The sequence below is a fragment of the Harpia harpyja genome, chromosome 14 (genome assembly GCF_026419915.1).
Source record: "Harpia harpyja isolate bHarHar1 chromosome 14, bHarHar1 primary haplotype, whole genome shotgun sequence".
In the NCBI taxonomy this organism is placed as follows: domain Eukaryota; kingdom Metazoa; phylum Chordata; class Aves; order Accipitriformes; family Accipitridae; genus Harpia; species Harpia harpyja.
Genome location: NC_068953.1, coordinates 31,137,640 through 31,160,501, shown reverse-complemented (window position 1 = coordinate 31,160,501; position 22,862 = coordinate 31,137,640). Strand labels below are relative to the sequence as shown.

The 22,862-nt window shown below is 39.7% G+C and overlaps 1 protein-coding gene and 1 long non-coding RNA gene across 13 annotated transcripts in view; one reads left to right on the top strand and one right to left on the bottom strand.

The window, feature by feature from the left end:
• LOC128150763 (uncharacterized) overlaps nucleotides 1–8,494 on the top strand; it is a 38,142-nt gene extending 29,648 nt beyond the window's left edge. The window contains exons 5-9 of the long non-coding RNA XR_008238165.1: nucleotides 715–865; nucleotides 3,255–3,384; nucleotides 4,248–4,342; nucleotides 5,379–5,626; nucleotides 8,447–8,494. This is a non-coding gene — a long non-coding RNA (uncharacterized LOC128150763). The remainder of the gene's footprint in view (nucleotides 1–714; nucleotides 866–3,254; nucleotides 3,385–4,247; nucleotides 4,343–5,378; nucleotides 5,627–8,446) is intronic.
• A 2,559-nt stretch (nucleotides 8,495–11,053) lies between these two features.
• The window catches only part of TCF12 (transcription factor 12), a 174,752-nt gene continuing 162,943 nt past the window's right edge, over nucleotides 11,054–22,862 (bottom strand). For all 12 annotated transcript variants that reach the window (XM_052807253.1, XM_052807257.1, XM_052807258.1 and 9 more), the window contains 5 exons: nucleotides 20,095–20,209; nucleotides 19,107–19,278; nucleotides 17,552–17,784; nucleotides 14,982–15,135; nucleotides 11,054–13,342 (listed from right to left, as the gene is read on the bottom strand). In XM_052807253.1, the coding sequence (XP_052663213.1) occupies nucleotides 14,993–15,135; nucleotides 17,552–17,784; nucleotides 19,107–19,278; nucleotides 20,095–20,209 (663 nt within the window). In that variant the 3' untranslated portion in view covers nucleotides 11,054–13,342; nucleotides 14,982–14,992. The remainder of the gene's footprint in view (nucleotides 13,343–14,981; nucleotides 15,136–17,551; nucleotides 17,785–19,106; nucleotides 19,279–20,094; nucleotides 20,210–22,862) is intronic.

Genomic DNA, 22,862 nt, shown 5'->3' with positions numbered 1-22,862 from the left:
AGGTGAAAAACAACACTGAGAACAGTTATAATCAACTCAATCCCCAGGTAGGACAGAAAAAAAGTGAGGGGATTCTTTATGAGTGGTGCCTGGGTTGAGTACCCACAAAGAGTGAGTTGCAAGGATCTCTGACACTGAGCACTTTAAGGGACCCTTGCAGAAGCTGATAGCATTTGGCAAGGTCAGCATGTCCCCAGTTAGCATGGCATTACCATGCCTAGCTGAGAACTTACATGGAACCTGACAGCAGTTACCCTCTTTATTTAGCCCCAAGTTATCTACGGGCTGTCAACACAAGCTTCAGCCAAACTGTTGTACTGGAGTGTAAACACACAGAGCGTGGCTGATGAAGCAATAAATAAAATGAGTAGGCAGGGGGTGGCAACAACTTTGCCTCTGTTTTCTAAGCAAGTGTAAGGACTACAAAATGTACAATGCCAAATCTATGGCATGTCCAGTGCAAGACATGAGAGGGACAGGGAACTGATATATATGCTGCCTCTGTATGTCTCAAGCTGGCTGCAGCTATTATGTGATTCAGCCTCAGATCAACAAGGAGTGACTGCGCTGGATTCACATGCACCAGTTGTAGATAAGCACTCAAAATACCTGTACACCAGTTCTGTGCTACTGGAGCTATGTCCAAGCAGCACTGTCATTTACACAGACAGAAATTGAGCAACTTTTCTCAGGAACTTCCCTTCTATTTTTCAGAGTGCAAAGGAAATGGATGGGAGACATGTTTGGTGTTCCTAATCATCAGTGACGTGTTTTATAGAGATCCACTTCTGTAAAGACTTCTGTGCTGGGTGAAGTACAAGCAAAGAGGAAAATGCAAATTTTCTCCAATTGCTTTTTAAAAAAGGTAAGGAGAAGGCCCCAGAATATTAATCACTCCTTTCTCTCCTTTACAGATGAGGTTAAGGCAGACAGAAATGAAAGGACTCACCAAGGTTATGCCACACAGTCAGGATTTAAACTCAGAACTTCTGAATCCAACATTCATTTTCTTCTCTGTATTCCCCCACAGTCTTAGGCCATGTGGCCACTATTGGTGAAATGAAAAACAGGTGCAGATTCATGAACAGATGGGAGACCAGCCCTGGCTGATCTCTGGAGGATAATACAGGGTTGTTTTCCGACAAAGAGGATTCCAAAGAACCACGGAGGCAGCACCCGTGCCCTAAAACTGAAGCTGCTCTGCCTCACACTAAATGTTATCTCCACCAGCCCAGCAAGTGGGAGTTCTGAGGCATGGTCTGTTGTCTGTCAGCAAAGGACACTGCCTTGCTGACCTCTCAGACTTGCCATATTGACATCTCTGTTTTTCAGGCATGCCTATAAAGATTGTAGAAGACTAACTGCAATTCCATTCTTTGCAGTAACTGCAGCCAATGTTTCTAAGTTGCTGAAACATGAAATTTCTTCCCTTGAGTAGACAACTTTGGAATGTCTAACCCTCAAAAAATGCCATTAGTCATATGCAGAATCTTTCTCTGGGAAAATCACTAGTGGTATGGGACAAATCAGCCAGGTAAGATGAATAATATTCATCTGGATCCGCAAGGATAGATCTACTTTTGATTTCCAGTTCATGGGGAGCTGATGGCTTACTCCACAATATGTGGTTAAACAAAGAACTTGGACTGCTTTCTCATTGGGAGAGTGATAGTAGATAACTAACAGGGCAATTGCCTGGTCCTAGGCGCAGCACAGAGTGCTAGGATGCAAAGTACTTCCCTGCTTTGTGTGACCCACAGTTACAGTCCCTGCATGGTACAAGACATGTTTTTTCCCTCCATGTGTCACCTGACACATCAGCCAGAAGTATTAGAGAAGGCATGGCAATCCTCAGTTTCCACAGATCCACAGAGCACATATCAAACCCAAGAGGATAGCACATGCAAGGGGACAGGGTATGTTTCATAGAAAAGGACTGTGGTGGGTTGACCCTGGCTGGATGCCAGGTGCCCACCAAAGCCACTCTATCACTCCCCCTTCTCAGCTGGACAGGGGGGAGAAAATATAACAAAAGGCTCGTGGGTCAAGATAAGGACAGTTTAATAAAGTGAAAGCAAAGGTTGTGCATGAAAGCAAAGAAAAACAAATGATGTTATTCTCTACTTCCCATCAGCAGGCGATGTCTAGCCACTTCCTGGGAAGCAGGGCTTCAGTACGCGTAGTGGTTGCTCCGGAAGACAAAAATGCCCCCCTTCCGTCTCCCTTTACTTAGCTTTTATATCTGAGCTGACGTCATATGGTATGGAATATCTGTTTGGTTAGTTTAGGTCAGCTGTCCTGGTTATGTCCCCTCCCAAGATCTTGCCCTGCCCCAGCATGCCATTGGGGGTTGGCAAAAATGTTGGAGAGACAGCCTTGATGCTGTGCCAGCACTGCTCAGCAGTAGCCAAAACACTGGTGTGTTATCAGCACCTTTCTAGCTACTGATGCAGAGCACAGTGCTATGAGGGCTGCTATGGGGAGTATTAACTCCATCTCAGCCAGACCCAATACGCATAGAATCAAATGCAATGAACGTCTTCAACTAGATCAAGCTGCTCAGAGCCCCGTCCAACTTGACCTTGAATGTTTCCAGGGATGGGGCATTTACCACCTCTCTGGGCAACCTGTTCCAGTGTTTCACCACCCTCACATCGTAAAAAATTTCTTCCTTATATCTAGTCTGAATCTATCCTCTTTTAGTTTAAAACCATTACCCTCTGTCCAATCACAACAGGCCCTACTAACATTTCATCTTTGATACTACTGTTTCCAGCCTTCTCATAGGTTTCTTTTGCTTCTTGCAAAAATACTTGTTTAGTGCTTTATCTGAGAGAGCTTAGTTGTCCTTGCTAAAGCTGCTTTTACAGCAAAAACGCATATCCACTTGTGCCAAGAAACTCAAATAAGACCTGACTGTTTCTTTAGACTCTATTTAAATTGGGGGCACAAAACCTGGTTTGCAACAATAGGCCAAAACCACACTGCTAACATACATGTATTCTGCTTATGCTAAAATGTAAGTCATATTGGTTGGGAAAATCTATCTTAGCCCAGTTTTAGTCAGGTTTTGAAGGAAAACATTCTCCACAGATTACACTAATAGAATTTAATGGCAAAGACTACCCAGGACACTGGGAATCTCAAACTGCTTGGCCTCAGTTTCTCTTATTTGTTCTTCTCAGCTTCATGTGTGCTCTTTGAGAGACAAAAAAGAGTATTTCCTTCATTTTGAGCTTGGATTTTTCTTCCAGCCGAACATTTGTGAAAGCAGCTGGTCCCAGAGGTGGAATGTTCCAAAACCCCATTTGGAGCCAAGTACATGCGTTATGGAGTCAGTCGTGACACCAATTTATAGAGAACAGACAATGAGTTTTGGATCTTGTAAGTACCTTTCCTCTCTGCAAATAAGTTCCCTTCCCCCATTCTCTTGGAAACATCTCAGCCTGTGTTGGAAACAGAGGATGTAATTTATTTTTACCGCCTTCCCTGTCAAACTGGCCAACTGCCACAGGGTTCTGCTTTCAGATGTAGCAAGACACAGGCGAATCACAATGAAGAACCATTCATTTCAGTGGCTCCTCCTCTGTTTCCCTATCTTATGTTGAGGCTACCTACTGTGGTATCTTATCACTCTTTTTAATCCTGCAAAACTTCTCTGCAACTTGACCTCTCCGCAGAACGAGCTGACCTGCTTAGACCTCCCTGCTTCTCTACTCCTGCTCCCTTCCTTGCAGAGCAAGTTGCTCCTTCCTTTGTTACTTTAGGACTCCTTTTTCACTGCCTATCTTACCCCTTCACTCCTCCTTTTCCTAGGAGGAAATGTCATTACATGGCATTACATTTCCTAGCTGAATGTACATACAGCTGTGTGGCCTCCTTGGGGTATGCTTAATTTCTCACTGTCCAGCCTGCTCTTTGATGTCTGCTGGAGAAGGATTATATCTTCTTTTCCATCTCTTCACATGTGCCTATTAATTACTCTCTTCAGAGAGACTGTTTACTGACTATCAGTCTGTTTACAGTTGAATACAGCTAAACATTTGGTCTTCACAGTTCCCCCTCTTCTACACGACCCACCCAGTTTCTTCCCAATTGTTGCAAAATAGATGTCTCCAAATCACTTTATAGAGTCACAGATGCAACGTACTTGTGTTTCCACATCCAGCCTCCTGCTCTCAAACACTGGTTTTGCTTCACTTACAGAGAAATAAAGAAGGACTTTATATTGGTATTTTTGTCTCCAGTTCTCTAATGAAAAAGAAGCAGTGCGGGTTAGCAATTTGACCTTTCTGTGGCACGTATTCCTACCTTGGATACCGTAGAGAACCCAGAAAGATCTGTGAGCATCAGACTTCTGACCTGTGAAGAAATAATACAAACTCAGTATGAAGTATAGAAGTATGCCCACTGAAATGAGAAGGGCTATCCCATGCATAAACTGTGCACATGTCTTTGTGGGATCAAGGGCCCTTGGGCAGAGGGAATTTTAGTAGGCTGGGGGGGTGCGTGTGTAAAAATTACTCTAGCAAATATGCAGAAGAGAAGAATTATATGGTTATAATGCAGCAATTCAGATCTAAGATGAAAATTCCTTCAGATGTCCTTCTCATTCCATATGGAGCTTAAAATATTACAAAATAATATGAAATAAATTTAAAACAAATGTGGGCTAAATTATGTTTTTTCCAATGAACAGATTATTGTCAATCTTTTGCCTTAGAACAGTATTTGGGAAAAGGAAGGAAGCAGATACCTCAAAGAGTTTAGGAACTGATTTATGACAAGGTGTATGAAGCTCACTGAGTGTGAGCATGAGCAGGAAAGAGTGAGAGGAAGGCTGTCAGTAAGAGGGTCATGCACTTGCACAGTTCAACAGTGGAACAACCCAAATACCCCAAACCATTTCATTTGCGTTTTGGCATGGCATTCTTGTCTGTACAATTGGAGATGGTTACATTTCCCATGGGTAAGGTTGCCTGCTGCTTTCCAATTTCAGGTCCTATTTTTAGCGCGTACTACTTTACAGATTTTAACCATGGGAACAAGTTTTCCATCCTGAGAATTTGGGCTGAAATCTTTTAAGATTTTCAGCAAAAATAATCCAGCCTTTCCAATAATTTGATTAAGAAGAACTGCTGTTTTGTGCATATTCCTTTTTTGTTACTATTACTGAGGAATTTTACTGCCCATAGATTTACTGCTTACAAATTAGAACGATAACAGAGTCTGATATGTGTTTGTAGGTCCTTGTATCAGGAAATGTTCCTTTTCATTGAAAATTACCTTAAAAAGCTACTGGTTTAATAAGCATATGTTCAGTATAGGCTTATTAGATTTGCACTGAATGAGACTTCCCATGTAATTACTCCTTCCAGCCCTCAAGGTGAGCGTAATGCTGCATGCCAGAACCGAGAAGGACTCGCGCTCTGTTCTCCTGTCCCCGCTGCCCTCATCTGCATGCTGAGGAGGAAGTCAGCTGCTGCTTTACCTAAATGAGGCAGCCCCAACACAGGGCCTGGAAGGAACAGAAGCCAGCATGCATCTGGCTGGAAGGGAAGAGAAGGATCAGACCTAGCGCTGTAAGCCTGGAGGGACAAATCCTCAAGGATGGGCAAGGGGCCAGGTAAGAAGTGGCATGGGTAAGGGATGCTGGGAGGGACGAAGCATTGTTGAATCTCGCCATTGCTCTTCACGCTGGAGCAGTAAACCTGCACCATGCCAATCATTCCATTAGCTAATTAGCAGAGGCATGTACCTGGAAATTAAAAGTTTTAAGCTTGCTTACAACAAATACATTTGGTGACTGTATCTCATGCAACAGAAACTGGGGGGGGGGGGCAGGACAGGGACAAGGGAGGAAGGAAGACCTATGGAAGCGCGTGCAGACAGCTCAGTTTATATGGCCTTCCAGTTGAGAAGTCAACAGTCATAGAAACAGTAGAGGTAACCAGTGTGTGGTTGTGGTTATTTTTCATTGGTTATCCTGGATATGCAAAATAGCCATCCCAGAAAAACAGACAGTGAAGCTTAACAGACATGTCATTTTTTGTTTCATTCACAGGAATCTGTATTTATATCCAAAAAACTTTATAATGAGAGCTTTAGTGACACATTTGTTATACTTCTATGTAACAGGATAATGCTGACCAGGTGCCTACAGATAAGGACAGGCACTAATTTATATTGGGTTACTACCTTCATATTCTGTAGGCTGTCACTTTTTTTTCATTTTTAGCATTCTTGCTGTCTTTCTTGTACTTACATTTTATGATGCTCACATTTACTATTCTTGCATGCTAGGAAAGGAATGAGCATTTAAATTCTTTATTACACTTTCAGCTATTAATTAGCCATGTAAACAAATTAAATGGACATTTAATTAAAAGTTACCCTTTTAAAAGGGTAAACTGGAAGCACAACCCATCGACTTAAAATCAATATTGCATGCATTTATCTTAATTAGTCAGGTAGTGTTAGCGATTAATGTACTTTAGCTGTTATATTCATAATCAGATACATTAGCATTTATGTCTTTGTAGCATACAGGTCAGTTAAGATGTGAGCTCTCTTCTGCTAGGTACTGTACAAACAGAACTTGAAGTGTTATCTGCAAGACATTTCCTTTCTTTGTCACCTCTAGAAGAAAATATTGTGATACCCTCTTCAGCTTTTGCAGGTGTGAACTGACCATTCTGATGACAATACAAATCATGATCCAAAAATTTCCCCTGCCTTATCATTTTATATTTAGATGTAGGAGATTTCTCTCCTATAGAGCGAGTTTTCAGTATTTTGAGATGCAGATTTTTCGTTCTAGCACATCAAGGTTCTAGGCTGAGTGAATGAGCCTGATACAGTAACTATCAAGCCCGCAAATGCCCCAAAGAACTCATCTGATTTTGAAAGCAGTTATTTCAGCAGTCAGAGAAAATAATTTGGGAATAGTCTGGAGCACCTAGTCTGTTTGTGCAGCAAACAATTGGCTGTTTGGTGTCTTTCCAACAAACACACAAACTAGGGCTAGTGATTAATTCTGCTTCTGTGCTAAGCTAATGCTTCTGATACAGTTCATCTCTGCTCCTTTATGGGTGCTGGGGAGTAAAATGCAGAGCGATACTCTACTCAGACATCTCATTCTACAGATGAGTTTATAACCTTATGTTTGGAGAACTTATTTTTTATAATGATTGCTACAGACTCATTCATGTTCATGAAATTTCTTTAGCTATATTTGAATATAAAAGACTAACCTTCTACAATTCCATCACAAGTATTTCTTTTTCCTTTTTGCATCCTGGATAGAGAAGATGTGCATTTAATGCAACATCATGTGTCAGAACTTCCATAAGCATAAGGAACCACTTACATTTACTTGTATATAAATAAGTAATCTTGCAAACTAGTAAATCAGTCTGTTCTGGCATTTCCAAGAATCTTCCTTAGCCATCAAAATACAGTGAAGGAGGACAGAAAAAAAGCCTCAGCACAAACAAGAAACTAGGGCCAAAAATCCACATTACCAAGTTAGCAAGACACTGTTGTGTTCATTTTATACAAGAATTTAGTGTCATGTCCATTTACTTTGAATAATTTCCTCCTGGATTTTTTTTTTTTAAAGAGCTGAATTCTTGAGTTTTCCAAAATAAATATAACTTAGTAGTTACTCAGAGCTTTGATGGAAAGAGATAGCTCCAGCTATAGGATCTGCATAGGTTGCTCATGCTTTTCTGAAGTCCAGGACTACCAGGGGTCTATGTCTAACACAGACTGAATTTTGAGTTATAGTGTAAATTGTGTTCTCATCTGTTCAATCAGTTGGCAGCAGTTACTGTTCTGACCGATTGTCCTGGTTTCAGCTGGGATAGAGTTAACTGTCTTCCTAGTAGCTGGTACAGTGCTATGTTTTGAGTTCAGTATGCAAAGACTGTTCATAACACTGATGTTTTCAGTTGTTGCTCAGTACTGTTTAGACTAAAGTCAAGGATTTTTCAGCTTCTCATGCCCAGCCAGTGAGAAAGCTGGAGGGGCACAAGAAGATGGCACAGGACACAGCCAGGGCCAACAGGGTATTCCATACCATGTGACGTCCCATTTAGTATAGGAACTGGGAAGTGGGGGTCAGGGAATCGCCACTTGGGGACTGGCTGGGTGTCAGTCGGCGGGTGGTGAGCAATTGCACTGCGCATCATTTGTACATTCCAATCCTTTCATTACTACTGTTGTCATTTTATTAGTGTTATCATTATTTGTTTCTTCTTTTGTGTTCTGTTAAACTGTTCTTATCTCAACCCGCAGGTTTTGCTGCTTTTCCCGATTTTCTCCCCCATCCCACTGGGTGGGGGGGGAGTGAGTGAGCGGCTGCATGGTGTTTAGTTGCTGGCTGGGGTTAAACCATGACACCGATATAGTTTATATTTAATTCCTTTTGTCTGTATACATTTAGGTGATACTGTTAAAAATACAGTGGATCTCTCCTGAAAATGAAACAGCCTTGGTATTCTTGTTTCTCTAGTTTACCTGAAATAACCAGAATTCCAAATATTTAGCTCAGCCACTGACTTTCTAACAGGTCTGCCCTCTGGGATCAGTTATGATCAACATTTTGAGAGAAATTTTTCTCTCATGGTATTTGGTATAGTTTTTTTTAAAGACTTTTTTTTTTTAAATTGGTTTTTAACAGATGTTGCTAATTGCATCAAAACATTTGAAAAGTCAGGATTAGGAAAGAATTGAAAGGGATTCTGTTTACAGCCCAGACAATTTGCAGTTTCAGAGCCTAAGGCGTGGTCTGTGCAGTTTATGACCAATACAAACAATCCCAGGTGACTGCAATCAAACAGCTAAACTAGCTGAAGTCATACTGAACATGCACATGCAATTGCTTGCGGTATCAGTTGAACAGTATATTCATGTCTTAACCAGGAAATAAACTCACAGTGTTTTGCAATGACATCCAGGCTGACAGTGGGATTAACTTCAGTAAAACGAAAGATGGTTAAACAGTACAGAACACCCCCCATGAATGGCACCTGACTTACCTGCTCTTTGACAGCAGAGACCTGAAGGGAAGAGAAGAAAGGATTATAGTAGTCTCCTGTTAGCACCATTTTCCCACTTTCTGGGAAACTTTTCCCTCACTGCACTGGGCAGGTGAGCAGCAAGGAAGGTGGGAGCCAGGGCTGTCTCTCTCCCCAGGGATGCAACCCTCCATCCCTGGGTTAGTGATGCCCCCCACTAGGGCCGCCGCACTGTGGCTCTCAGCTCTGGCCACATCTTGTCTGCACAGAGGCAGGAAGGTGTCAGCTTGCTTATTTGTTCCTGTTGGGCCTTCTTGAACCCCACTCTTGAAATGCTGCCAGGCTTTAAAATTGGGACAAATTATTTCTTCCTTTTACAGGACATTTTAGTATCTGCAGGTTAGGTATATTAGAAGCATAACATACTAGTGTTACAAACAAAAAGCAAAGTTTACCATCCAGTAGCTAGGTTGTCTGTTGCATTTTATTTTATTCTGCCATGATTTCCAGATGTGAACAGGGAAAATGTTAATGTTGATTAATTCTTGGGGGAATGTTAACTCTTATATAAAGAGCCCAGAATCTTCTTTGTAACAGCATCTACTCAGTGCTGGAGGAAAAAAGATTGAGTCCATTTTAGGCCTTTCCTAATGCTTTAGATTTACAGGAAAGCTTTCCTACAATATTCCGAATGTGCATTCTAGCAGAATTACATTTAACAAAGGTATCCCAACATGCATCTCTTCCACACACACACAAAAAAAGAGCAAATGGAGAAAAAAGAAGGAAATGTAAAAAAAAAAAAAAAAAGAAAAGGACTTGTGATCCGAAAGTACATGTAAACAGGACAGCAGAAGTATGGTAAAGGAAAGATGAAGAAGGGGAAAATGCCAAATTATCATAGGTCTCATTCAGAAAAGGGGGGAGGAGCGATGATGGATGCTCAAAGGCTGGATTTAGAATTATTACTGGAGTAAGTAAGTTAGAATTGAGAATGTGTGCTGGGGAAGGCACCAGGGCACCTCTTCCACAGCTACTGCTGAAGACATACTAAAACACATACTTACATGGCAGAGTCTCACCTCCCATACTTGGCCAGACCCCGTTAGAGATCTGCCTGTGGTAAAAGTGCTGGCACATTAGAAAACCTCGCCTGTATATACATGCTGAGAAGTCTTTTACAACATAAACTAGATCTCAACATAATCATTAGATTTTCTAAGGTTACAGAGGACAGTATCAAGACTTGGAAACTATGCAGTATACAGCAGCCATACCGACTGACATACACCATGTTCAGTTAAACATCTTAACTTTACATACACAGTATCTCTATTTGCTTTTGTCTTTGATGTGCTTTTCCCAAGGATACTTCTTTAGAGAAGAGTTGAAAAAATTCAAGCTTCTACAAAGTCTGCTCGTTACTTGAGGTTTTTGGCTTAAAAAGTCATGGACTAGGAATTGCATGAAGATACACTGTCTGTGTATGCCTTGGACATTGTACACTTCCATTTCTTTTGTTTGCACTTGCAGAAAGAAAAATTGTGGAAAATGTAAAAATTTATTTTCAAGCCTAAGCTATGCTTTTTTTCCCCTCTTTTTTCATAAAACCTATGTAGATGCATCAATCAATGCAGAAGTAACTCAGCACTGAACTTCAATGCACAAAAGGGCCTTAGATCTTAGAAACCTATCTTAAGGACAGGCAAACTAAAGGAACAAGATGTAGCAGGAGGCATATGCCTACGGGATCAGTTTCTGCTCCCAGTTTGCTATTTGCCTGCACAATCCACTTTCTGTGCAGCAGCAAACGCAGGTTAGGTACTGCTCCTCCTCAGTTCACTGGGAATTACTGTACTGGCTTCACAGGAGTAGTAACAAGACCTCTTGTGCCTGCAACTTCTGCTGTGTACCTTGAGAATTTATGTTAGGTTTTATTCAGATAAAGGCAGAAGCTGGTTTTGCTGGTGGTTTTCAAGGAACACATTACCTATGAGGAGAGAGAAATTTAAAAAACTCACTGATTTACCATGTTAAAAAAAGATGGCACATTTATTGCTACATAAATGTTATATACATAGTGTTTTCTGTTACATTGACAGAAATTTTTTTGAACTTCTTGCTGCTGGTTGGAAAGGTTTATCAGCAATACCTTGAAATTTGACACAGGGTACAAATCTGCAATAAACCAACAATGGAAACTGGAGAACAAGATGAGAAGCAATTCATCTCGGACAATTAGCTCTTACAATACTCCATAGGTACTACACGGTATGCTAGAACCCTACTATGGTCTTACAATGCTATTGTAAATTTCTGATATTAATGAACAGGTTATGGTAAATAACCCTACATTTTTACTACCTAATATAGTAAAATAAAGTAAGAAACTTTTTACTGAAAACTTTTTCGATTTCAAAAATCTAGAAAGAGTAATATTTAGAATTCAAGAAATTTTCTTACAAGATTATTGTATAAAAGACTAGCTACAGTGAAAAATAAGCCAAATGTTTTTTTCTTTCTATTTTATGAAGGAAAGCTTCTGGGCATACTGCAAAGTCTAATATAGCCAAAAAGACAACAAGCTTAGAAGGAAAAAGGCCAGGCAGTGGCACGTGATCACTTTCACACGTCATAAGCAACAAATTTGTTTAGCTGATAAACACTGAAATGAAGAACAAGGCCACAGATATAATCAGGTGTTATTTGATGACATATGCAAATTAAAGTAATAGAAATGAATCCACTAATTCCACAAACTGTTTTGTTAGGAACCATCCAAAACATGAGCTTAAATTCATTAGTTTATTTTAACAATCCATCTTTTGTTCTTTCAAATGAAATGATTTCATAAAAATTACTGGTTTGTTCCTGTTTTGTGTGTGAACCAATTGCCAGTGATGAAAGATGCACTATATAAACAATAGCTCGGACAACCTTGGCTTAGGAAATTTCCTCCCATGGTCATTGCAGTGGAAGACAGTTTCCATGGAAGTTCAAAGGGACTTTAACCATTTCAACACGTCTGTGACAAAGGAATACTTAGGGACACTGTTCTGGTGGAGAAACATTTAAAGGTTTAATGCTAATATGGCTTGGAAGGGGGTCATTTGTTTGCATTTGATTCACACTATTTTTTTTCTCCACTGACAAGCCATACAAAAATGACAAGATAATTAATGTATACAGTAAGGAAAAACTGGTGACCATTGCTCTTATATTCCATTATGTAAGTAAGCCCACCTTACTGGTGGTTATATCATCACACTACCTGCCACGGTGAATTTAGGATTTCACTATTCACCAAAATTACAGCCTGAAAAAAATCTCCTTTGTATTTTAATGCATTTTGTGCTTACGTACAGCTAACACTTTACATGTACTATATGTAGTACTTACTGCTCGGAAAACAAAGCAACTCTAACAAAGTAGATTCTCCCCACCCAATTTACACTTCACGTTACAAGCTTTACTATGAAGCCTAGAAGCCTAAAAAGGTTTTGTTTATAATTAGAAAAAAAAAAGTTTGAGGAAAGTCTGAGGGAAAATAAAAATCACTTTTTAAATCCAAGAAATGTTATGGTCACAGTATTGCTCCTGCCTGCAGCCTTCACGAGGCCTCTTACTGGCTTGAAGCATGGAGCTCAGTATGGAAGGATAACTATGACCATAACTGTTCAGATTACCAGAGACCAAAAATAACATAAAAAAAGCTATACCAAGGAATAGTTTCCTATTGCATGGAAAACACTAGTCATATGGCAAAAGGAGAGGAAAGGACAACAAAAGACTTTTCCTTTCCTTTTTTAAGACACTAATAGGTACGCTGGGAATGCTACGGGTCGACGGTTGTCACTGCTTTGTTCTCTGAATGTGAACAGCTTTAGTAAATGCTGGCATCCAGCTGAAACTTTATCAGCTTTTAACATGTTAACTTTTCCCTTTATATGTAGACCTTTACAGTTCCATAACAATAAATAAAATTTGTAGTTACAATGCATTTGTCAATTCAGTTTAGGCACAAGGCAACTTCCACAATGAGTGGAGAGATCACAACAGTCTCTGATTGTGCAGAAGCGACACACTGCTTGCAACAGAATGATATGTTCAGAGTATTTCACGGGCTGAAATTCTATCTGAAGATCTTGTATCTTCAATCCTGATGCAGGTGTTGACCAGTAGCTTTGATCATAAGATTGCATTTGGGTTTCTTGCTTCAAGTGTTTTCTCCGGTCAGGTTTGTGTCTTCATATAATGTTAGTTGTCTGTGTCCTTGTGAAGAAAGGTCACCTTCTGTGTATCCTACCAATAATTCTGGAATTCTGGAAAGAAATTTGGGGGAAGAAACAGCTATTAGGAAGAGAATCAGCTAGAGAACTGATTGAAACTGTGGCATTTTCAGTCAGTTAAGTGCAAAAGAAAATCACAGTGAGAGGCCTTGAAATCCTTCTTCCCAGAGATACCCACATTGAATATGACATTGAACACTTTACTCTCAGGAGCATTCTATTTGGACTCCCTGGATGTGGGAGAAAGAATGATCTGCAAATCTCAGACCTTTGATCTGTATTTGACTTTGTTCTCTAAAATAAGCAGGAGATAGTACTGAATTTAATCACTGCTGTTGAAGGTACGCATTGCCGTATACCTAACAAGCCTGGACAGCCTTTTCATGTCTACATCACACTTCAGTCATCTTACAAAGTTATTGCTATTAAAAAAGCAAAGATATGACAAACTTTTGAAAGTGGTTCACTGTATTAATATGGCAAGAACAGACCATGAAGTCTGCTGTAATTCAAGAGTTATCTGACAAGTTAGAAATAACCTATTGCTCTGGTATGAAATAAAACAAATTAAAGAGATTCAAAGCACCTTGTTTTCCTAAAAAGAAAACCCATTTTGTTTATGAAGAAAGAAGCTACCTATAAGGGATGGCAAAAAAGTACCGACTCAAATAAGGCTTCATTTAAATGCCATTTTGCTGCTTTCTAAGGAACACCAGGGAATAATAAACTTCCATGGGATACGTTCTGGCAAGATGCATGCCTTTACCTTAAGCTAAAATAGAAGCAAAACAGTCTATATACACAACAAGAACAAACTTCCCAAAACATAAAATTTAGTAGGTATGGATTGAAGTAAGGGCATTGAACCCAATCTCTTACTCTTTTTTAAAGTCACAACAGTTCTACTGTTTTAAAAGACACAGAATACTCAGAATTTTTTCTTCTCAAAATCAAGTTTTTCTCAAGTATTTAAAAAACCCAACCAACCAACAACACATAATCAAACCAAAAGACTCATACTCCTGTAAGGCCTCCCCATCAGCATGTTTTAAATGAACTATTGCGTACTGGACTACATGGGGCTTTTGGAAACACTGATTTATCTTGCAAAGCTGAAAACATTACTTTTTAAATCTTAACTATCTTCACTAATACAGATTGTGACTTAAGATAGTTAGCAATCTCTGTTGGGCAGATGATAAAATGACTGGCCTTAAGCCAGACAGCAGATCTCTTGGAGATGAGAAGTCTCTCTAAGTGTTTGTATCAGCACTGGGAAACAATGCATGGATTTTTAAATGAACTAATGTGATATTTAGACCATTTAAAGATGTATAATTCACCTCTATTATGCTTGGCTTATCTAGCAAGCTGTTAACTATTCCTCTGATGTCATGCCAAGAAGGCCACCTGAGCCAAGAGACGTAGCCATTGGCAACAACGCATGGAAATGAAGAGACTGTAACGACAGTTTCTTGGGGTTTTGTTTTATTATAAAACTAAACAAAGCTGCATGCTTTTGCTTATGCTCAGAGATATGAAAGTACTTAGCAGCATAAGGAAGTTTGGTGCTAGTAGCAGCTCAGTAACTAAGAACAAACGTATCTAGATCTCCTGAATTTTAGCCAATAAAAAGCGGCAAGAGCCATTCGCCTCTAGACAAGAGACATACCTGGCTGGTGTTCACATATGACCCATAGGGTTGGTAGTTTCACTCAGGCCCGGGTGGCTTCCTGGGTGTGGTGTTGGCGGCTCTGCCGATACGGCAGAAACTTTTTCTTCTTCCCTTCTCTTAAGGCAGGCTGCTTTAGGGTTTAGGTTTCGTTCTGTAACAGAAAGTGATTACACTGATACACCAGGGGGAATATCGACACATCAACCACTGTAGTAAAGACAGCTATGCAGCTTCCCTCTTCTAACTACTTATGTCCCTGTGTTAAAATGCAGGTGTCTAAAGCTGCAGGCGAGCACTACTGCAAATCCTACCAGGCATCTCCTAAACTGGTATTTAAAAAAAAAATAACAAAAACACCAAACCCAAAAAACCAAACCCAAAAAACCCCACACCAACAAACTTTACTAGCTGCCTAGACAGACCTTCAAAAACCTTTAAAACAAGTGCCTCTCTTGTCACCACAAGTTGCTGAAGTGCAGAATAAGAACTGCCTGTAATCTACAATATAAACCAGAGATTTCTGTGTTTTGTTGGTATGTTGAAGTCATACCAACCTTACTGACATCACACTAGCTTTAGTAATGTTACTGCTTCTTTCTTCACCTTAAGTATTAGCCTGCTGTTAGAACAGGGGAGGTAGAATGTCCTAAGTCCATCGTTTTCTTCACACCCTCAAGTCTGTGAAATCATCTTGTGCCCATCTCAGTTAAATCAAACAAAAATGATGACAGTCACACAGAGCAGAAGGATTCCCCCCCAAAACCTATTTCCTCTCACATTAAAGTCATTACTTTGTAAGAGCCAGCTGTGGACTAGCTATCAAGATATTTCCATCAGTATGTTTCCACTTCCCCAATTAGCTTTAATAGATGTAGATTTGGATCTAGTTTTCAAATAATGACAGTTTCTAAAAGTCAACTGTTTCTGTTCTTCAAAATGGCTTTTCATGAATCAAAATATAAAAGATGTAAAACGCGATGGCCAGAAAGACACACAAAAAGTGTGTAATACATTTTACCAGCACATGTTGAATTTAATCAACATTTGGAGGTATTTTTCTAGCCGTCAGTGAATTCTGTTTTGCAGTTTAAGATTGCAGATACAATTTTAACTGTTAGGAGACTGCCAAAACTGAGCAGACAGCACAAGCCCTTCTCTTGCACTGCACAGGTGCCCCTCGAGTAATTACAGTTTGCTGACCCCTCTGCATTTTACAAGGGGTAGAAGCTAGCTAATCTGATAGAGGCAATTTTGGATGGACTTACTAATTCTGCTTTCACCCAAGTCATTATCAACAGCCTCCTAATGCATTTCCAAAGGATAAGCACTCCCAAAGAGTCTACTGCAAAAAAAAAAAACCAACCTGCTAACTTCTCTTAATCACAGTTTCTTTGTTTAAATGTGGCTTGCCTTGAAGTTTTAAAGATTTAATTATGTGGCAACTTTGAGAGGAATTTAATTTACAGTGACTTAGGAAACAGAGATAAAAATGCTAGCCTACAGTTAGAGCTTAAAATCTGAAATGTTTCATTCTGAATAGCATCAATCACAAAATGAGAAGCTGCATTGCCAGCAGAGAGGGGAAATTGTTTATACCATTACGTAATGCACTGATGAAAGCTCCGCTGGGTGCCACAGAAAGCTCCGGTCACTCACTTCCAGGAACAGGTGCAAAGAAAGACGGGTGAGAGGAAATGGGGAACACAGCCTCTCTCACAAGAGGCACGGTGTGCTTGTGATAGGCTTCCTCACATGTACAGAGAGTAAAAGGTGAGATGTAAACGTGAGGAGGGAAAAGCTCTCAATTTACACTACCTGTAGAATAGGTCCAATTTAACTGTACGTACGTTTAAAGGAAGATTTCTACCAGAGACATAAGGTTCAGAAGCAACCTCTGACCAAGGCAAAAGCGATTTTACTAATTTTCACACCGAGCTTTCTGTGGATTACAGAATCTCTGAGAGCAAGGACATGGACTTAATGGTTTTTAAACATTAAAAACTATGCTTGATGAATGTTATTCTGACTTCTTCATAATATTCAACCTTATCTTCCAGACTATGGCAAACATTTTCAGACCAAAACAATTCCCAAGATCAAAGTCAGAAATGGTAAAATAGGGCTTTACCATGGCACTAGTTGGGGGTCTCATCTGCAGAGTAACTTGTTCTCTATATGCCTTGGAAGAACTCTGACTGGAGACAGTCGTTTATTAAAAACTGGGTCAGTAAAACTGCCTGAAAACAGCATCTCATCCTTACTACAAAGTACATAAACTTGTGTTAAGCTATTCGCTTTGTCACTTTCAATAAGCTTTTGATCTCCTGTGCAAAATGCAAGCCACAAATTAGGAAATGGAGATAAAAACACAGTATACAAAAATAAAACATTAGCATCATTCAGTGACATCAGTGATTCAAAGATGTAGCATTAAGCGAATATGACCACTGACATCACCCATGACTGAAAGACTGGTGCATCTAGTTGTGAAGATTTCAAGAGACCAACACTGTTCCATGAACAAAGCTACCATGCAAACTGCCACGGCACGATGACGGGCTACTAACCTCTCACTTGCTGCTCTAGACTGAGGATGACTGCCACAGCCTGGTGAAGAATAAGCAGTTTCGTCTGTGGTTTTTCACTCTTCAGATGAAGCTGACACATACGGCCAAGTTCTTTAAATGCCTCATTAATATCTCGTACACGCAAACGCTCTCTAGCATTATTTGCCATTCTCCTCTCCTTTTCTCTTTCTATTTTCTGCTCTGGGTTTAAATCCTCATCTTCATTAGTACTGCTGCAAGAAAGTATAAATAAAAGTATATTGAAATATCACCGGTATTTTCAAACAAGTGATCCTGCTACTGGTTCAAAATTTTCAGTTGATGAAATTAAACTTCTTCCCACTTAATCCATTTCATATTGAAGTATATTTAGATAAGCATTGATATCTTAACACTTTCTAAGTATTCAAGGTAATTCTTGCTGTTCCTGCCTTTTCCTGAAAATAAACGTTAAATGGTTTCTGCCTGAAGAATATCCACAGATTATTGTCTACAGATGGTAAACATCTCTAGGAAAAGTGGCAGCAACACACTGCCCCTTGAAGCCAAAGCTGTACCCAAACTACCACTTCACTCAATTACTGACAAATGTTCCAAATAGTTAAGAGGTATCTCAGCCATCTTGTCAGGTGAAGAATATATCATTTTCAACAAACAGTTTTTGCTAGTTTCCAATATATCAACTTATATAAAAAGGCATTCAAGTAATTTTCAATTTAACATGCTTATTAAAAAGTTTTAGTTTTCTTAAGGACCTTACTGGCCAATTTTAGAACTGTTTTTTCTTCTAATACCCAGTGTAGACCTAAACATTTATATTTAGAATTCTTGTATCACTTCAAATGATTATATTAAGTTGCATAGCCTTTTTTTTTTTAATAAAGGACTGTCCAATTCAGTCTAAAAGTGTGCAAAACCTCTGCTCTGCTAAAATTAATACACTAAAATGCCATTAGACACATGTGATGGTATAGAGTCTGCTGCCTGTAGTTGCAAAATTCTGATTGTTTACCATTACCTCAAATTTCAATGCTTGTATCAGGCCTGCCAAGCAGATCCAGAAGCATTTTACCCAATGTCAGCTCCAGGTTTTTGTCCGTGGCTTGAGAGGAGACAAAGTGTTTAAAAAGGATATTTACCTATCGTACTCACCCCAGCCTCCAGGTCATGAGGCTGCCACTCTCCATCACTAACTGGCTCACATTTAGAAGTGCAGCCCTGGCCAGGTGCAAAGTATCACAAACCTCTAACATTCTCCCATCCTCTAAAGCTGGGCAGGGCCCTCTGCATCTTTCACTGCTTATACATACAGGCAGATATTAGGCAAGGCACCAACGTAAGGCAATGCATACTCTTCAGGTGATTTTCCTAGAAAATCCTCTCTGTTGTATTTAAATAGACAGAAATACTGCAAACTATTTATCTATTTCAGCTGCCTATTAATATATGCACTGAGGTAACACAAAAGCCTTGAAATAAACATATCAAACTTAAGGACAACATGCTACAGAGCATTAATGAAGCACAAATTCTCTAGGTCATGTCAGCAACCCACCTTGTTCTGCCTCTAGATGAGACCTTGATATCCTTCTGGGAGGACTCATCATCTGATTTCATGTCATCCGATGAGGGAGGTTCATGTATATTTTCATCCTTCTCCTTATGTTCAGACTTGATTTCTGTTGGACCTATAGCCACAGACTGGCTCTGTAAGCCACCTGACAATGCTGCAAGCAACCAGAGATCAGTATGAGTATCACAGGAGTGAAACATTTAAGAGAATCTCAAGCAGATATTGTTGATGGAAGGCCAGAGCCGAGCAGAAGTCTGGGAAGACAACAGGAGGAACTACACTCTGCAGAAACAAGAGGAATCCCGGTAACACTGCTGTACTTGGACATGTGTCATGGGTTGTAAAGGGATCGTAATTCATAGAGCAGCTTGATCAGTAACATTAATCTAAGAAAAACACTGTTATAGACAAAAGGATGTTTAGCAAAGTACGGAAATTTGCGCCTCACGTCTGGGCTGCAAATTTAAGGGCATAGCTGCACTGACATCGAGGCCTGGGCTCAGGCCAGATGTACATCATATACCTCCATAAATGGTGCAAGCATGCTAACGAATAAGCTTACTTCTTTAGGCTAAAAACTGAGGGAACTGTAAACTCCTGTGTGGAACAACTTCCTTTTATTGGCTAGCCTGAAATCTGGCCTCAGCTCACTCTGCAACCCTCCTGGCCAACTTGGAAGTGGCTGCAGTACTGCAAACGGCTTACGGCTCCTTAAGCCGGAAGAATACGGCTGTAATGCAGAGTCTTCTGGTGAAACTATACTGGGACAAGTCTGACACAGGGATGCCCTCAAAGTTGTTTCAGGAATCCCTAACAGTGGTGGTTTATAAGACTTATAATTAATTTTTATTTCTCAACATCATCTATGTCCTTATCACCTGTGTTGATGCAAGCTCACCAAGATCTACAGCCTTATTGGCTCTGGATTATTGCAGGCCCTGTTCAGCATTTAATATTGCTGGAAAGTTACCTCTGTAGCTTTCTTGTGTTTTATGATTAAGTTCTGTGCTCTGAGCAGAAACTGTACTGGGAAGAACCGAATGGTTGCTGTTGAGGCTGACACTTTCTTCCCGATGAGTCCCAACCTAAAGCAAAGCAAAGCAAACATTTCGATTAAAGATGTGATTCAAAGAAATAGTCCAAAAATAGAAGTTTAAAAGACTTAAAATATTTGCTGGATTAGAGACCCAAGTTAAAGTTCTAGCTCAGTAAAAGATTTAGTTGAAAGATGCTGTTACACTAAACCATTTGATTACGCCATACTGGATTAAGCTGTGTTCCAAGCAGAGACCAACACCTGTTTGGAAGAACGCAGCAGCCTAGCAGAAATTTTTTTCACTATCTTCCCACAGAACACTACAGAATCTTCTCCTTGATTTATACCTGAGGGATGTAAGATTTGATTAACCTTTGATTGCTTTAAACTACTACAGCTATCAACTCTAGTACTTATAACATTTTGATCCTTAAAAGAAAATCACAGGGAATAATAGTCTTCACCACATGGGAAAGGTGTGTGTACCGCCCTACACTCGGGTATACAGATACATACACGCATATATTTACAGAATGTATAAATAACATCTCCTCACTTCTTGTTTGCTGAAGCAGGATTAAGAAAGAACTGGATCTAATATCAAAATATTATTTTATTCACTTTAATAATTCTCTCTCATTTTTCTCCTTCCTCAGCTAAATACATTTAGCTTAGTCCCATTACGAAATCTTATCATACAAAAATAATCCAGGCATCTAACTATTCTTACCACCTCTCTCAGTATTTTCTAATCTGCTCCTTCATAATATATCATGATTAAATTTCTAAGCAGCAAGCATTGAGATGAAGAGTCTTTAAAAGATTCTAATTTTGCATAAACCTGAATTAACGATACTTATGTAAGATAGCCACGAGTGCGCATACCTAGCTTGAAGAGGCAAATTTGTTAAAAAACTGCTGCTCAATATTGAATACTGTTATCCATGCAAACCTCTATAAAAAAGGAATATTCTTTTGTTTGAAAAAGGAAGAGGTAAAGACACACTGCCTGTATTTAAATAATTTGGAATGCAGACTATTTAAAGCTTTTGATTCCTAAAGACACAAAAGTCCTTTAAATATTTATAATATATCCAACATAATAAAATTAAACAGTTAAAAAACTGAACAAAGATGAAGGATTCTACTATTATTTGTATAGTTACAAAAACTGGCTACAGATGAAGCTTTTTAATGGAACAGTAGCAAACATGTCAACTAGAAGATTAAGCCTTTAATTAAATAGGTTTATTGCCTGGAGTTACACATGAGAACCACTGTTTTTCAATAAATCCTTCAATCCTAGTAAACTGCTGAGCTTTGAATCCCTCTTGAGTAATTAATGCAGCTTTTACCTTTCATGTCTTAGTATGGGTTTTACCCAGAGAGAGATAAATACCCTTATGCAAGTTTATCCTTTGTTTAATATACACTCATTCCTGTAAGCTAACGCACAGGAACAAGAAAGGAAAGGGGGGAGACACACCCCCCCCCCCCACCAACCCACAACTAATATCAGGTCATTCTGGGCTGCTATTCGTATTTATTGTTCTGCAGAAAATCTCCTCTTGTATACTGCGGAATATCTCTTGCTATTTAAAGTATATTTTATCTTCCTTTGTGTGTAATAGGCTTGCTTTGTGAGAAGTTCTACTACGGATAGTGTCATCTCGGCTCTTGCGAGTGTCGTGAATTCACTGGGAGTCAGGAGTGGAGCCTGAGTCTTTCGGCCTACGAGACAAAACTCTTTACAACGGGAATATGAAACTCACTCTCCACACTGAACTTCCAAAAACGAGTCTTTCCCTAATTCTGCCCCACAGGTTGTGTGTTTTATTTTAGTCTTCTGGTCATGCTTAGTCCTAACACATGAGGGTGCTTTTATTCAAGCTACAGACTATTAATCATTTCAGGGCCAGGTTTGTTCCAAAACTCTACTTCTTAAAAAAGGCAAAAATTTCTTAAAGCTGTGTACAAACATGGCAGCTGCCAGAATGCTGGCAACTTTCAAATCTAGAGCTAATCTAGAAGTGATAGATTAGCAAATCAGTTCTGATAAAGGTAGAAAATAGATCAGAAATAAAAACTGCATTCAAGTCCATGTTCCGGTCCTTTGAAACAGGCTTACAAATTCAAAGCATACAATTTAAATTAACAAGATTTATGCAGAAATCTAAAGAGCTAAAGTGTTACAAAACTGACCACAACTTGAATTTTTATCTCTGATCTATGATGTACTAGAAGATGCAAACGGGCAAACAAAAGAAGACCTCCAAACCAAAAGACTTGCTGAAAGTCACTGTATCCGATAGGAAGGGCAAGAGCTCCATTTCCTGTAAGCACAACTTAATCAGTGACTGCTTCAAGGTACCAAGTTGGATCTTTAGCATCTTAAACATCGAGTTGAGACAATTTAGTTTGCTTTTCTTTCCCTCGACTCCCACTTCACAGAAAAACAGGCTCCCCCATCTGCATTTCAATGGAGCGCAACCTTGGGCTCCCTCTAAGTCTTCTGAAAGGCATTTCATACCATCAGCTCCGAGCCTTCAGAACAAACGAGCTTGAGACATGTCTTATTACTATTATTTAGAAGTGATTCTCAGTCAGATCATTTCCTAGCGCTAAGGGTGGCCGGGGCAGCCCGCGTCCAGCTCCCGGGGTGGTGACGACCTTGCAGCTCCACAGCTTCTCCTCGGGCTCTC